This window comes from Scyliorhinus torazame, chromosome 4, assembly GCF_047496885.1.
Source record: "Scyliorhinus torazame isolate Kashiwa2021f chromosome 4, sScyTor2.1, whole genome shotgun sequence".
Lineage (NCBI taxonomy): Eukaryota > Metazoa > Chordata > Chondrichthyes > Carcharhiniformes > Scyliorhinidae > Scyliorhinus > Scyliorhinus torazame.
The window spans coordinates 365,876,561-365,893,416 of record NC_092710.1 but is presented as its reverse complement, the minus strand read 5'-3'; the positions used below and the strand labels follow the sequence as shown (position 1 = coordinate 365,893,416).

At 52.9% G+C, this 16,856-nt stretch overlaps 1 protein-coding gene across 2 annotated transcripts in view; it reads left to right on the top strand.

Annotated features, from left to right (window-relative positions):
• The window catches only part of LOC140411227 (uncharacterized), a 211,574-nt gene that overhangs the window by 11,817 nt on the left and 182,901 nt on the right, over positions 1 to 16,856 (top strand). The window contains exons 3-4 of one of the 2 annotated variants that reach the window (XM_072500333.1): positions 10,072 to 10,246; positions 12,308 to 14,093. The exons of the other annotated variant lie outside the window; for it this stretch is intronic. Coding sequence (XP_072356434.1) covers positions 10,072 to 10,246; positions 12,308 to 12,473 — 341 coding nt within the window. The 3' untranslated portion in view covers positions 12,474 to 14,093. Of the gene's footprint in view, positions 1 to 10,071; positions 10,247 to 12,307; positions 14,094 to 16,856 lie in introns of those variants that run through there. 2 annotated transcript variants of the gene reach the window in all.

The window sequence follows — 16,856 nt, the reverse complement described above, 5'->3', positions numbered from 1 at the left end:
GGACAGCTCTGTGCTGTCTGTCCCATCCAGCAGTGACACACACCAGTGTCTATCTGGACAGCTCTGTGCTGTCTCACCCTCCAGCAGTGACACACACCAGTGTCTATCTGGACAGCTCTGTGCTGCCTGTCCCTTCCAGCAGTGACACACCCCAGTGTCTATCTGGACAGCTCTGTGCTGTCTGTCCCTTCCAGCAGTGACACACACCAGTGTCTATCTGGACAGCCCTGTGCTGTCTGTCCCTTCCAGCAGTGACACACACCAGTGTCTATCTGGACAGCTCTGTGCTGTCTCCCCCTTCCAGCAGTGACACACACCAGTGTCTATCTGGACAGCTCTGTGCTGTCTGTCCCTTCCAGCAGTGACACACACCAGTGTCTATCTAGACAGCTCTGTGCTGTCTGTCCCTTCCAGCAGTGACACACACCAGTGTCTATCTGGACAGCTCTGTGCTGTCTGTCCCTTCCAGCAGTGACACACACCAGTGTCTATCTGGACAGCTCTGTGCTGTGTCCCCCATCCAGCAGTGACACACACCAGTGTCTATCTGGACAGCTCTGTGCTGTCTGCCCCTTCCAGCAGTGAAACACACCAGTGTCTATCTGGACAGCTCTGTGCTGTCTGTCCCTTCCAGCAGTGACACACACCAGTGTCTATCTGGACAGCTCTGTGCTGTCTGTCCCTTCCAGCAGCGACACACACCAGTGTCTATCTGGACAGCTCGGTGCTGTCTCCCCCTTCCAGCAGTGACACACACCAGTGTCTATCTGGACAGCTCTGTGCTGTGTCCCCCATCCAGCAGTGACACACACCAGTGTCTATCTGGACAGCTCTGTGCTGTCTGTCCCTTCCAGCAGTGACACACACCAGTGTCTATCTGGACAGCTCTGTGCTGTCTGTCCCTTCCAGCAGTGACACACACCAGTGTCTATCTGGACAGCTCTGTGCTGTCTGTCCCTTCCAGCAGTGACACACACCAGTGTCTATCTGGACAGCTCTGTGCTGTGTCCCCCATCCAGCAGTGACACACACCAGTGTCTATCTGGACAGCTCTGTGCTGTCTGTCCCTTCCAGCAGTGACACACACCAGTGTCTATCTGGACAGCTCTGTGCTGTCTGTCCCTTCCAGCAGTGACACACACCAGTGTCTATCTGGACAGCTCTGTGCTGTCTGTCCCTTCCAGCAGTGACACACACCAGTGTCTATCTGGACAGCTCTGTGCTGTGTCCCCCATCCAGCAGTGACACACACCAGTGTCTATCTGGACAGCTCTGTGCTGTCTGTCCCTTCCAGCAGTGACACACACCAGTGTCTATCTGGACAGCTCTGTGCTGTGTCCCCCATCCAGCAGTGACACACACCAGTGTCTATCTGGACAGCTCTGTGCTGTCTCCCCCTCCAGCAGTGACACACACCAGTGCCTATCTGGACACCTCTGTGCTGTCTGTCACTTCCAGCAGCGACACACACCAGTGTCTATCTGGACAGCTCTGTGCTGTCTGTCCCTTCCAGCAGTGACACACACCAGTGTCTATCTGGACAGCTCTGTGCTGTCTGTCCCTTCCAGCAGTGACACACACCAGTGTCTATCTGGACAGCTCTGTGCTGTCTCTCCCTTCCAGCAGTGACACACACAAGTGTCTATCTGGACAGCTCTGTGCTGTCTCCCCCTTCCAGCAGTGACACACACCAGTGTCTATCTGGACAGCTCTGTGCTGTCAGTCCCTTCCAGCAGTGACACACACCAGTGTCTATCTGGACAGCTCTGTGCTGTCTGTCCCTTCCAGCAGTGACTCACACCAGTGTCTATCTGGACAGCTCTGTGCTGTCTGTCCCTTCCAGCAGTGACACACACCAGTGTCTATCTGGACAGCTCTGTGCTGTCTTTCCCTTCCAGCAGTGACACACACCAGTGTCTATCTGGACAGCTCTGTGCTGTCTGTCCCTTCCAGCAGCAACACACACCAGTGTCTATCTGGACAGCTCTATGCTGTCTGTCCCTTCCAGCAGTGACACACACCAGTGTCTATCTTGATAGCTCTGTGCTGTCTCCCCCTTCCAGCAGTGACACACACCAGTGTCTATCTGGACAGCTCTGTGCTGTCTGTCCCTTCCAGCAGTGACACACACCAGTTTCTATCTGGACAGCTCTGTGCTGTCTCCCCCTTCCAGCAGTGACACACACCAGTGTCTATCTGGACAGCTCTGTGTTGTCTGTCCCTTCCAGCAGTGACACACACCAGTGTCTATCTGGACAGCTCTGTGCTGTCTGTCCCTTCCAGCAGTGACACACACCAGTGTCTATCTGGACAGCTCTGTGCTGTCTGTCCCTTCCAGCAGTGACACACACCAGTGTCTATCTGGACAGCTCTGTGCTGCCTCCCCCTTCCAGCAGTGACACACACCAGTGTCTATCTGGACAGCTCTGTGCTGTCTTTCCCTTCCAGCAGCGACACACACCAGTTTCTATCTGGACAGCTCTGTGCTGTCTGTCCCTTCCAGCAGTGACACACACCAGTGTCTATCTGGACAGCTCTGTGCTGTCTGTCCCTTCCAGCAGCGACACACACCAGTGTCTATCTGGACAGCTCTGTGCTGTCTTTCCCTTCCAGCAGCGACACACACCAGTGTCTATCTGGACAGCTCTGTGCTGTCTCCCCCTTCAGCAGCGACACACACCAGTGTCTATCTGGACAGCTCTGTGCTGTCTCCACCTTCCAGCAGCGACACACACCAGTGTCTATCTGGACAGCTCTGTGCTGTCTGTCTCTTCCAGCAGTGACACACACCAGTGTCTATCTGGACAGCTCTGTGCTGTCTCCCCCTTCCAGCAGTGACACACACCAGTGTCTGTCTGGACAGCTCTGTGCTGTCTGTCCCTTCCAGCAGTGACACACCCCAGTGTCTATCTGGACAGCTCTGTGCTGTCTGTCCCATCCAGCAGTGACACACACCAGTGTCTATCTGGACAGCTCTGTGCTGTCTGTCCCTTCCAGCAGTGACACACACCAGTGTCTATCTGGACAGCTCTGTGCTGTCTCACCCTCCAGCAGTGACACACACCAGTGTCTATCTGGACAGCTCTGTGCTGTCTCCCCCTTCCAGCAGTGACACACACCAGTGTCTATCTGGACAGCTGTGTGCTGTCTCCCCCTTCCAGCAGTGACACACACCAGTGTCTATCTGGACAGCTCTGTGCTGTCTGTCCCTTCCAGCAGTGACACACACCAGTGTCTATCTGGACAGCTCTGTGCTGTCTGTCCCTTCCAGCAGTGACACACACCAGTGTCTATCTGGACAGCTCTGTGCTGTCTCCCCCTTCCAGCAGTGACACACACCAGTGTCTATCTGGACAGCTCGGTGCTGTCTCCCACTTCCAGCAGTGACACACACCAGTGTCTATCTGGACAGCTCTGTGCTGTCTCCCCCTTCCAGCAGTGACACACACCAGTGTCTATCTGGACACCTCTGTGCTGTCTGTCACTTCCAGCAGTGACACACACCAGTGTCTATCTGGACAGCTCTGTGCTGTCTGTCCCTTCCAGCAGTGACACACACCAGTGTCTATCTGGACAGCTCTGTGCTGTCTCCCCCTTCCAGCAGTGACACACACCAGTGTCTATCTGGACACCTCTGTGCTGTCTGTCACTTCCAGCAGTGACACACACCAGTGTCTATCTGGACAGCTCTGTGATGTCTCCCCCTTCCAGCAGTGACACACACCAGTGTCTATCTGGACAGCTCTGTGCTGTCTCCCCCTTCCAGCAGTGACACACACCAGTGTCTATCTGGACAGCTCTGTGCTGTCTGTCCCTTCCAGCAGTGACTCACACCAGTGTCTATCTGGACAGCTCTGTGCTGTCTGTCCCTTCCAGCAGTGTCACACACCAGGGTCTATCTGGACAGCTCTGTGCTGTCTTTCCCTTCCAGCAGTGACACACACCAGTGTCTATCTGGACAGCTCTGTGCTGTCTCTCCCTTCCAGCAGTGACACACACCAGTGTCTATCTGGACAGCTCTGTGCTGTCTGTCCCTTCCAGCAGTGACACACACCAGTGTCTATCTGGACAGCTCTGTGCTGTCTCCCCCTTCCAGCAGTGACACACACCAGTGTCTATCTGGACAGCTCTGTGCTGTCTGTCCCTTCCAGCAGTGACACTCACCAGTGTCTATCTGGACAGCTCTGTGCTGTCTGTCCCTTCCAGCAGTGACACACACCAGTGTCTATCTGGACAGCTCTGTGCTGTCTGCCCCTTCCAGCAGTGACACACACCAGTGTCTATCTGGACAGCTCTGTGCTGTCTGTCCCTTCCAGCAGCGACACACACCAGTGTCTATCTGGACAGCTCTGTGCTGTCTGTCCCTTCCAGCAGCGACACACACCAGTGTCTATCTGGACAGCTCTGTGCTGTCTGTCCCTTCCAGCAGTGACACACACCAGTGTCTATCTGGACAGCTCTGTGCTGTCTCCCCCTTCCAGCAGTGACACACACCAGTGTCTATCTGGACAGCTCTGTGCTGTCTTTCCCTTCCAGCAGCGACACACACCAGTTTCTATCTGGACAGCTCTGTGCTGTCTGTCCCTTCCAGCAGCGACACACACCAGTGTCTATCTGGACAGCTCTGTGCTGTCTTTCCCTTCCAGCAGCGACACACACCAGTGTCTATCTGGACAGCTCTGTGCTGTCTCCCCCTTCAGCAGCGACACACACCAGTGTCTATCTGGACAGCTCTGTGCTGTCTGTCTCTTCCAGCAGTGACACACACCAGTGTCTATCTGGACAGCTCTGTGCTGTCTCCCCCTTCCAGTAGTGACACACACCAGTGTCTGTCTGGACAGCTCTGTGCTGTCTGTCCCTTCCAGCAGTGACACACCCCAGTGTCTATCTGGACAGCTCTGTGCTGTCTGTCCCATCCAGCAGTGACACACACCAGTGTCTATCTGGACAGCTCTGTGCTGTCTGTCCCTTCCAGCAGTGACACACACCAGTGTCTATCTGGACAGCTCTGTGCTGTGTCCCCCTTCCAGCAGTGACACACACCAGTGTCTATCTGGACAGCTCTGTGCTGTCTCCCCCTTCCAGCAGTGACACACACCAGTGTCTATCTGGACAGCTCTGTGCTGTCTGTCCCTTCCAGCAGTGACACACACCAGTGTCTATCTGGACAGCTCTGTGCTGTCTCCCCCTTCCAGCAGTGACACACACCAGTGTCTATCTGGACAGCTCTGTGCTGTCTCCCCCTTCCAGCAGTGACACACACCAGTGTCTATCTGGACAGCTCTGTGCTGTCTCCCCCTTCCAGCAGTGACACACACCAGTGTCTATCTGGACAGCTCTGTGCTGTCTGTCCCTTCCAGCAGTGACACACACCAGTGTCTATCTGGACAGCTCTGTGCTGTCTCCCCCTTCCAGCAGTGACACACACCAGTGTCTATCTGGACAGCTCTGTGCTGTCTCCCCCTTCCAGCAGTGACACACACCAGTGTCTATCTGGACAGCTCTGTGCTGTCTGTCCCTTCCAGCAGTGACACACACCAGTGTCTATCTGGACAGCTCTGTGCTGTCTGTCCCTTCCAGCAGTGACACACACCAGTGCCTATCTGGACAGCTCTGTGCTGTCTGTCCCTTCCAGCAGTGACACACACCAGTGTCTATCTGGACAGCTCTGTGCTGTCTCCCCCTTCCAGCAGTGACACACACCAGTGTCTATCTGGACAGCTCTGTGCTGTCTGTCCCTTCCAGCAGTGACACACACCAGTGTCTATCTGGACAGCTCTGTGCTGTCTCCCCCTTCCAGCAGTGACACACACCAGTGTCTATCTGGACAGCTCTGTGCTGTGTCCCCCTTCCAGCAGTGACACACACCAGTGTCTATCTGGACAGCTCTGTGCTGTCTGTCCCTTCCAGCAGTGACACACACCAGTGCCTATCTGGACAGCTCTGTGCTGTCTCCCCCTTCCAGCAGTGACACACACCAGTGCCTATCTGGACAGCTCTGTGCTGTCTCCCCCTCCAGCAGTGACACACACCAGTGTCTATCTGGACAGCTCTGTGCTGTCTCCCCCTTCCAGCAGTGACACACACCAGTGTCTATCTGGACAGCTCTGTGCTGTGTCCCCCTTCCAGCAGTGACACACACCAGTGTCTATCTGGACAGCTCTGTGCTGTCTGTCCCTTCCAGCAGTGACACACACCAGTGTCTATCTGGACAGCTCGGTGCTGTCTCCCCCTCCAGCAGTGATACACACCAGTGTCTATCTGGACAGCTCTGTGCTGTCTGTCCCTTCCAGCAGTGACACACACCAGTGTCTATCTGGACAGCTCTGTGCTGTCTGTCCCTTCCAGCAGTGACACACACCAGTGTCTATCTGGACAGCTCTGTGCTGTCTGTCCCTTCCAGCAGTGACACACACCAGTGTCTATCTGGACAGCTCTGTGCTGTCTGTCCCTTCCAGCAGTGACACACACCAGTGTCTATCTGGACAGCTCTGTGCTGTCTGTCCCTTCCAGCAGTGACACACACCAATGTCTATCTGGACAGCTCTGTGCTGTCTCCCCCTTCCAGCAGTGACACACACCAGTGTCTATCTGGACAGCTCTGTGCTGTCTCTCCCTTCCAGCAGTGACACACACCAGTGTCTATCTGGACAGCTCTGTGCTGTCTCCCCCTTCCAGCAGTGACACACACCAGTGTCTATCTGGACAGCTCTGTGCTGTCTGTCCCTTCCAGCAGTGACACTCACCAGTGTCTATCTGGACAGCTCTGTGCTGTCTGTCCCTTCCAGCAGTGACACACACCAGTGTCTATCTGGACAGCTCTGTGCTGTCTGTCTCTTCCAGCAGTGACACACACCAGTGTCTATCTGGACAGCTCTGTGCTGTCTGTCCCTTCCAGCAGTGACACACACCATCGTCTATCTGGACAGCTCTGTGCTGTCTGTCCCTTCCAGCAGTGACACACACCAATGTCTATCTGGACAGCTCTGTGCTGTCTGTCCCTTCCAGCAGTGACACACACCAGTGTCTATCTGGACAGCTCTGTGACCCTCAGCATCCACCACAATAAAGGTACAAAGTTTGACAAGGGGCGGAGTGTGAGATGAACTGTGGGGTCAGGGGGAGGGGGGTTACTGATGGGTTGACGTAGACGAGAGGGTCAATGTGGATGGAGGGTTGTGCAACGTGTGTAGGGGGGTAGGTTGAGGGGGTCACGATTCCAGGCAGAGGGGAAGGAGTTGGATGAGGAAAGTGAAGACTGGCAGGCAGAGGGGAGCCAATGGGAGGGAGGCTGGAGCTCGATAACGATGGTGAAATGTTCACAAACAATGGGGTCAAAGGGCAAGCACACAATTCACGGGAAGGCCAAGGACAAAAACACCAGAGGCTGTGGGTGGAGATCCATGTGGGGCATCAGCGCCTGACAGGAGATGGGCTCGGGGGGGCAGGGAAGGGGGTATGTGGGTGGGTAGGGATAGGGGGTGTGGGGGGGTAGGGCTCGGGGGGCAGGGAGGGTGGTGTGGGGGGGTAGGGAGAGGGGGGCAGGAAGGGGAGCGTGGGGGGTAGGGCTTGGGAGACAGGGAGGGGGGGTAGGGCTCGGAGGGCAGGAAGGGTGGTGTGGGGGGTAGGGAGAGGGGGGCAGGAAAGGGAGCGTGGGGGGTAGGGCTTGGGGGACAGGGAGGGGGGGTAGGTCTCGGAGGGCAGTGAGGGTGTTGTGGGGGGTAGTCTCGGGTGGCAGGGAGGGGGTAGGGCTCGGGGGGGCAGGGAGGGGGGTAGTGATCAGGGGGCAGGGAGGGTGGTGTGGGGGGTAGGCTCGGGGGGCAGGGAGGGGGTGTAGACTCGGGGGGCAGGGAGGGGGGATAGGGCTCTGGGGGACAGGGAGGGGGGTAGTGATCGGGGGGAAGGGGGAGTGGTCTGCGGGTAGGGCTCGGGGGGCAGGGAGGGGGGTAGGGCTCGGGGGGGCAGGGAGGGGGGTAGTGATCGGGGCAGGGAGGGTGGTGTGGGGGTGTAGGGCTCGGGGGCAGGGAGGGGTGCTTGAGGGGTAGGGCTCGGGGGACAGGGAGGTGGGTAGTGATCGGGGAGCAGGGAGGGGGGGAGTGATCGGGGGGCAGGGAGGGTGGTGTGGGGGGGGTAGGGTTCAGGGGGGCAGGGAGGGGGGTAGTGATCGGGTGCAGGGAGGGGGTGTGGGGTGTATGGCTCGGGGGGCAGGGAGGGGTGTGTGGGGAGGTAGGGCTCGGGGGCCAGGGAGCAGGGTAGGGCTCGGGGGGAAGGGAGGGGGGTGTACGGCTCGGGGCAGGGAGGGGGGTGTAGGGCTCGGGGCAGGGACGGGGGTGAGGGGGGTAGGGCTTGAGGGGCAGCGAGGGGGGTGTAGGGGGGTAGGGCTCGGGGGGATGGGAGGGGGGTGTGGGGGGGAGGATTCGGGGGTCAGGGAGAGGGGAGGAAGGGCTCGGGGGGCAGGGAGTGGGGTAGTGATCGGGGGGCAGGGAGGGGGGTGTGGGGGGTAGGGCTCGGGGGGCAGGGAGGGGGGTGTGGGGGTAGGGCTCGGGGGGCAGGGAGGGGGGTTTGGGGGGTAGGTCTCGGGAGGGGGGCAGGGAGGGGGGTGTAGGGGGTAGGGCTCGGGGGCAGGGAGGGTGGTGTGGGGGTGTAGGGCTCGGGGGGCAGGGAGGGGTGCTTGAGGGGTAGGGCTCGGGGGACAGGGAGGTGGGTAGTGATCGGGGAGCAGGGAGGGGGGGAGTGATCGGGGGGCAGGGAGGGTGGTGTGGGGGGGTAGGGTTCAGGGGGGCAGGGAGGGGGGTAGTGATCGGGTGCAGGGAGGGGGTGTGGGGTGTATGGCTCGGGGGGCAGGGAGGGGTGTGTGGGGAGGTAGGGCTCGGGGGCCAGGGAGCAGGGTAGGGCTCGGGGGGAAGGGAGGGGGGTGTACGGCTCGGGGCAGGGAGGGGGGTGTAGGGCTCGGGGCAGGGACGGGGGTGAGGGGGGTAGGGCTTGAGGGGCAGCGAGGGGGGTGTAGGGGGGTAGGGCTCGGGGGGATGGGAGGGGGGTGTGGGGGGGAGGATTCGGGGGTCAGGGAGAGGGGAGGAAGGGCTCGGGGGGCAGGGAGTGGGGTAGTGATCGGGGGGCAGGGAGGGGGGTGTGGGGGGTAGGGCTCGGGAGGCAGGGAGGGGGGTGTGGGGGTAGGGCTCGGGGGGCAGGGAGGGGGGTTTGGGGGGTAGGTCTCGGGAGGGGGGCAGGGAGGGGGGTGTAGGGGGTAGGGCTCGGGGGCAGGGAGGGGGGTGTGGGGGTAGGGCTCGGGGGGCAGCAGGGGTTAGATTGAGGAACAGACTGTCCCTCGAGGCTGTGAGACTTTCCCAGCTGGGTGTTAACGTGCTGCACAGTCTGGTGAAGGGAGGGGGCTGCACAGAGTGATATGAGTGAGCGGGACGGACATTTCAATATGGTGTTGGTGTGGTGATGTGCATCACTGTAAATACACAAGGGGTTAATGTAAACACACTGCAACTAAATAAACACTAGAGGGAGCATCAGAGACATCATGACACACAGACATTCAACCGATAGGTCAGTAAGATAGGACACGTCCAATGGGCAGTCAAGACACCCAGAGGTGGCACTACCACAAGGTATCCATATAAAAGGACACTCAGAGAGACAGGGGCAGATCAGGAAGCATCACACTCACCGCATGGCTGAGAGCAGACTGGTTAGTTAGACTGAGTTACTATAGCAAGATTAGCAGGAGAGTCGAACTCAAGGAGGAGAATTGTTAACCGTTCAATAAATGTGTTAAACCATCTCCAAGTCTGAACCTTCCTTTGTCAGAGCCGACATCAAGGAAGCAGCTTATGCTACATGAAGAAGCAGAACACAACAGTCGGCACTCACACTGCGAGTGGGACCATGCTGGTCACATGCTGCTCTCCATCCTGGCGACTTGGGCATTTGCATATTCCCTTAAAGTGATATCACAACATTTTCCACATGTCACCAAAGTGACCCTGCCCCCTGACCTGTAACCTCTGACTATCTATCAGCTGATCACCCAGTTAAATGCTGTAACAGTGTCTCTGTCCACAGGTACTATTGTTCCTCTCTCTGCACCTTGGGGAGTTTTTGGATACGTGAAAAATGGCGAAATACAGCAGAGATTCCGGGTATTTCTTGAGATAGTTCCTCAAGTCACCAACCCGCCTCAACCAACAGATCCAACAGTTGAAATAGTGACAGCCCCTCCTGTTTGGTACTATGGCAGGTGAGTTTAGTGACTGATATATTGTGATTGATGTTCCTTTCTGTCAGCTCTTGTATCAACATCAGCCCGGGGAGCAATTCTCCCATTTTGAGACTAAGTGCTGTGGTGTGGACGGGAACGTGGGCAGGAATGCGGGCAAAAGCATGGTCAGGAACGTGGCAGGAGCGTGGGGAGGAACGAGGGCAGGAACGTGGGGAGGAATGTGGGCAGGAACAGGGGCAGGAACATGGGCAGGAACGTGGGCAGGAACATGGGCAGGAACGAGGGCAGGAACGAGGGCAGAAACGTGGGCAGTAATGTGGGCAGGAGCGTGGGCAGGAATGTGGGCAGGAGTGTGGGCAGGGACGTGGTCAGGAGCGTGGGCAGGAATGTGGGCAGGAAAGTGGGCAGGAACGTGGGCAGGAACGTGGCCGCTTGCCGGAAAACACTCTGAATCTTGCCACCCATCATTAATTATTCACCTGGGTGTTTTCCGCTGTTTTCAGCAGTGGGTCAGGCCTGGATGGTGTATAGTCCGCCCTCCTGCCCGGGTGTCATATTGAAAAGATGTCCAACAACACTGAGCCATGTTGACAAAAGAAGGTGGACCTCCTGAAAATGCAGATCGATTTCCAGCAACATTGGTCACCCAGAAACAGGCCAGCAGAAGGACCCCCTCCAGAACACATATTACATAAGATAACATAAGATAAAAACTAGGAACAGGAGTAGGCCATCTGGCCCCTCGAGCCTGCTCCACCATTCAATGAGATCATGGCTGATCTTTGTGGACTCAGCTCCACTCTCCGGCCCGTACACCATATCCCCGAATCCCATTATTCTTTAGAAAGGCATCTATCTTTTTCTTAAAAACGTTTAAAGAAGGAGCCTCAACTACTTCACTGGGCAAGGAATTCCAGAGATTCACAACCCTTTGGGTGAAGAAGTTCCTCCTAAACTCCGTCCTAAATCTACCTCCCCTTATTTTGAGGCTATGCCCCCTAGTTCTGCTTTCCCCGACCAGTGGAAACAACCTGCCCACATCTATCCTATCTATTCCCTTCATAATTTTATATGTCTCAATAAGATTCCCCCGCATCCTTCTAAACTCCAATGAGTACAGTCCCACTCTACTCAACCTCTCGTCATAATCTAATCCCCTCAATTCTGGGATCAACCTAGTGAATCTCCTCTGCACTCCCTCCAGTGCCAATATGTCCTTTCTCAGGTAAGGAGACCAAAACTGAACACAATACTCCAGATGCGGCCTCACCAACACCCTATACAATTGCAGCATAACCTCACTAGTCTTGAACTCCATCCCTCTAGCAACGAAAGACAAAACTCGATTATCCTTCTTAATCACCTGTTGCACCTGCACACCAACTTTTTGCGACTCGTGCACCAGCACACCCAGGTCCCTCTGCACAGCAGCATGTTTTAACATCTTACCGTTTAAATAATAATCCATTCTGCTGTTATTCCTCCCAAAATGGATAGCCTCACACTTGGCAACATTGAATTCCATCTGCCAGACCCTAGCCCATTCACCTAACCTATCCAAATCCTTCTGCAGACTTCCGGAAGATCCAAGGGTCCAATCTCCCCCAACCTACTGCTGTGGTGCTCCAGGGTCCAGGGTTGTGGGCGCTCTCCATCCTCAACTCTGTGGGCAGCGCCACGCATCCTGACTTTGGTACACTACATTGTGAAGAATGTTTCTCACACTGGCGTTTTTCCCACCGGAATGGCAGAGAATCTATCCTGGGGGGGGCACCCTGAGGTCCCTCTGCTACTGCACTCTCTTTAGAACTGAGCCATTAAGTCTGGATAGACTCTCTCCACCCTTTCTGTAAAATGCATCACCTCACATTTCTCTGTGTTAAACTCTATCTGCCACTTGTCTGCCCATTTGGCCAGCTTCTCGATGGTCTTACTCCAGCTGTGGACTAACTGACTGGTGCAGGCGACTCAATGGGCTGAATGGTCAACTCCTGTCCCTGTTGTCCTGGCAACCGACTTTCCAAACAGGATTTGTCAGGGGGATAAAAATTAAATCCTCTGTTCTTAATTTTGTTGCAGGGGTTTTAACAAGAAAGTTGATGAACAACAAACTGAAGAACTTGTGATTCAATTCCTGAAGGATTTGGAACAAGACAACCAGCCCTTCAATAGCACATTTTTTGACATCGCTTATTTTGACACACAAGGGTTAATGGCAATGGGTTTTATGAAGACAGAAGAATGAAGGTCTTCTGGAAGGTTCTGTACCTTTCATGGCATCAAACAGTGAGATGTGCTGAACTCTATTCTAAAACTGTTTAACTTTCCATTGGGTTTAATGTGGAATACTGAGCATAGTTTTAATCTCCTTTCCTCAAGAAGGACCTTTTGAGGGAACGCAATGTCTGTTGTGAAAATTAAATAAAAACAGAGACTCTTCAAGTCCGCTCACCATTCAGGAAGATCATGGCTGATCTTCGACCTTAACTCCACCTTCCCACACTGTCCCTCGAGTGTGTAATCTGTCTGATAAACAGGGAATGCACTCCCACTAAACTCGGTTCATCCACCCTTAACTAAGGAGCCCAAACATCACCACATCATATTCTACCTGCCATGTTCTTAACCACTCACTTAACCAACCAAATGTGGAGCAAATACGTGATCGTCCACCCACACGTTAACCGTACATGTGACTCCAGCCCTGATATATTTGACTGTCTCTGAGTCCCGCCTGCTCTATTTCCCGTTAATATTATTTATAATTAGGTCTCCCTTCAACGTCTGAAATTCATTGCTGAACACGTCTCCACACTGCACAGATACAGGGCAAAACTCAATTGTACCGGGTGGTGGGCCCTCTATTGGGGAACGGAGATTAATCACTGCACTAATTTGCTTTTTCTGTAATCTTGCTTTCAATGAATTGTGAGACTGAGACTGAGATGGTCCTAGTGTCAGATATAGTTCCAGAATTTTCTATCTTCACACAGCCATGGAATATATTCATATTTATCCATCATACTGCCCAGATTGTTTCAAGTTGATGTGAAAAGAGTTGGGATTTGTTACAGAGCACAGAGTATTGAAGCTGTTAAATGTGAAATCATGGAGTGATCAGATGTGGGACTGTTCCTGGGCTCTCTCAGTCGGAGTTAGTTCCAGATGGAATTATTTAATTACGAGGGAATGTTTAAACTGTAAAGAGACAGTGTGTTCACCATTTGTAAAATAATGAGATTTTCATCACATCATCGGGAAGATTTTGCTTTAATGTTTGAATAGTTCTGTGCCCTGTGCTCTGAAATATAATGGGAATGGAACATATAACAGACTGTGTGGAATAGACACTGGACACTGTAGGAAGAACACGTCACTCAAGGAGAAACCTGCTAATGGAGACCACACCCTGTGTGGGCAGTAAAATATTCCCTTTTCCTGCCAGTCCTGAGAATCAAACACTGGACATTGTGGTGGGGATGATTAAAAAGGTTGTTTCTCAATCCGGTTTGGTCTGACTCAGATCAGTCCAAGTTCAGGAAACAGATGGGCCCAGGTCAGGAAAGTGAAAGTGGGAGTTTTGTGACCCAGGTGTGAAGCAGCTTAAAACTGGTCCTTAAACCGGAGAAAGAATCCCAGTTTAAAATTAGAATCCAGAGACTGAAGGTGGAATAAAGTTTCCATTCAGATCTCCTCAAACCCACACTGGGAGCTGACTTTGGGAATATCGACAGACTGAATCTGTGACTGAGAAAATGATCGATTCAGATCTGACTCCCGTTAACAGGTGACCCATTCACAGGTTTGTCTGGTGCAGTAAATAATCCATCGTCTTCTAGTCTTTGTTTGTCTTTTGTTTTTCAAACTGCTGGGAATGGATTCTCACTGTGAAATAAAGAGGGTGATGCATTTACACATTTGGTCTCGTGTTAGATTCTTCCTCACAAATAAATCTGGGTCACTGATCACATCACTAGTTTCATACCAGATAAACTCTGCACATTTCAGTGAAATGATTCTGTTAAGATGTTGAGGTGTAAAGTTAAAGAATGAGAAAGAATGAAGAGATGGAGAGTAATTTATTGGGAGATGTGACACTTGGAGAGCGAGCTCCATATTGGTCAGGTGACAGCTCACACCGCGTGCAGTCCGACACTTCAATCTGTCACACTCCACTCTGAGCAGTCTTTCTAACTCTGTCAATGGGATATCACTGGAGAGATAGTGATAACATAATGGGAGTTATGTACAGGCCTCCTAACAGTGGTCAGGACCAGGGGCACAAAATGGACCACGAAATAGAAAGTGCATGTCAGAAAAACAAGGTCACAGTGATCATGGGGGACTTCAATATGCAGGTGGACTGGGTAAATATTGCTGCCAGTGGGCCCAAGGAAAGGGAATTCATTGAATGTTTACAGGAGGGCTTTTTGGAAAAGCTTGTGATGGAGCCCACGAGGGAATAGGCCATTCTGGACTTAGTGTTATGTAATGAGATAGACTTGATTAAAGATCTGAAAGTAAGGGAGCACTTAGGAGGCAGTGATCATAATATGGTCGAATTCAATCTCCAATTTGAAAGAAAGAAGGTAGAATCAGATGTAAAGGAGTTACAGTTAAATAAAGGTAACTACAGGGGCATGAGGGAGGAACTGACGAAAATCGACTGGGAGCAGACCCTAGTGGGAAAGACAGTAGAACAGCAATGGCAGGAGTTTCTGGGAGTAATTGAGGACACAGTACAGAGGTTCATCCCAAAGAAAAGAAAGGTTATCAGAGGGGGGATTAGGCAGCCATGGCTGACAAAGGAAGTTAGGGAATGCATCAAAGCAAAAGAGAAAGCCTATAATGTGGCAAAGAGTAGTGGGAAGTCAGAAGATTGGGAAGGCTACAAAAACAAACAGAGGATAACAAAGAGAGAAATAAGGAAAGAGAGGATCAAATATGAAGGTAGGCTAGCCAGTAACATTAGGAATGATAGTAAACGTTTCTTTAAATACATTAAAAACAAACGGGAGGCAAAAGTTGACATTGGGCCGCTCCAAAATGACGCTGGTAATTTTGTGATGGGAGACAAGGAAATAGCTGAGGAACTAAAAAAGTACTTTGCGTCAGTCTTCACAGTAGAAGACATGAGTAATATCCCAACAATTCAGGAGAGTCAGGGGGCAGAGTTGAATATGGTAGCCATCACAAAGGAGAAAGTGCGAGAGAAACTAAAAGGTCTAAAAATTGATAAATCTCCAGGCCCAGATGGGCTACAACCTAGAGTTCTAAAGGAGATAGCTGAAGAAATAGTGGAGGCGTTAGTTATGATCTTTCAAAAGTCACTGGAGTCAGTGAAAGTCCCAGAGGATTGGAAAATTGCTGTTGTAACCCCCCTGTTCAAGAAGGGAACAAGGAAAAAGATGGAAAATTATCGGCCAATTAGCCTAACCTCGGTTGTTGGCAAGATTCTAGAATCCATTGTTAAGGATGAGGTTTCTAAATTCTTGGAAGTGCAGGGTCAGATTAGGACAAGTCAGCATGGATTTAGTAAGGGGAGGTCGTGCCTGACAAACCTGTTAGAGTTCTTTGACGAGATAACAAATAGGTTAGACCAAGGAGAGTCAATGGATGTTATCTATCTTGACATCCAAAAGGCCTTTGATAAGGTGCCTCACGGGAGACTGCTGAGTAAAATAAGGGCCCATGGTATTCGAGGCAAGGTACTAACATGGATTGACGATTGGCTGTCAGGCAGAAGGCAGAGAGTTGGGATAAAAGGTTATTTTTTGGAATGGCAACCGGTGACGAGTGGTGTCCCGCAGGGTTCAGTGTTGGGGCCGCACCTGTTCTCTTTATATATTAACGATCTAGATGACGGGACTGGGGGCATTCTGGCTAAGTTTGCCGATGATACAAAGATAGGTGGAGGGGCAGGTAGTATGGAGGGGGTGGGGAGTCTGCAGAAAGATTTAGACAGTTTAGGAGAGTGGTCCAAGAAATGGCTGATGAAATTCAACGTGGGCAAGTGCGAGGTCTTGCACTTTGGAAAAAAGAATAGAGGCATGGACTATTTTCTAAACGGTGACAAAATTCATAATGCTGAAGTGCAAAGGGACTTGGGAGTCCTAGTCCAGGATTCTCTAAAGGTAAACTTGCAGGTTGAGTCCGTAATTAAGAAAGCAAATGCAATGTTGTCATTCATCTCAAGAGGCTTGGAATCTAAAAGCAGTGATGTACTTCTGAAGCTTTACAAAGCATTAGTTAGGCCCCATTTAGAATACGGTGTGCAATTTTGGGCCCCACACCTCAGAAAGGATATACTGGCACTGGAGCGGGTCCAGCGGAGATTCACACGGATGATCCCAGGAATGGTAGGCCTAACACACGATGAACGTCTGAGGATCCTGGGATTATATTCATTGGAGTTTCGGAGGTTGAGGGGAGATCTAATAGAAACTTACAAGATAATGAATGGCTTAGATAGGGTGGACGTAGGGAAGTTGTTTCCATTAGCAGGGGAGACTAGGACCCGGGGGCACAGCCTTAGAATAAAAGGGAGTCACTTTAGAACAGAGATGAGGAGAAATTTCTTCAGCCAGAGAGTGGTGGGTCTGTGGAATTCATTGCCACAGAGGGCGGT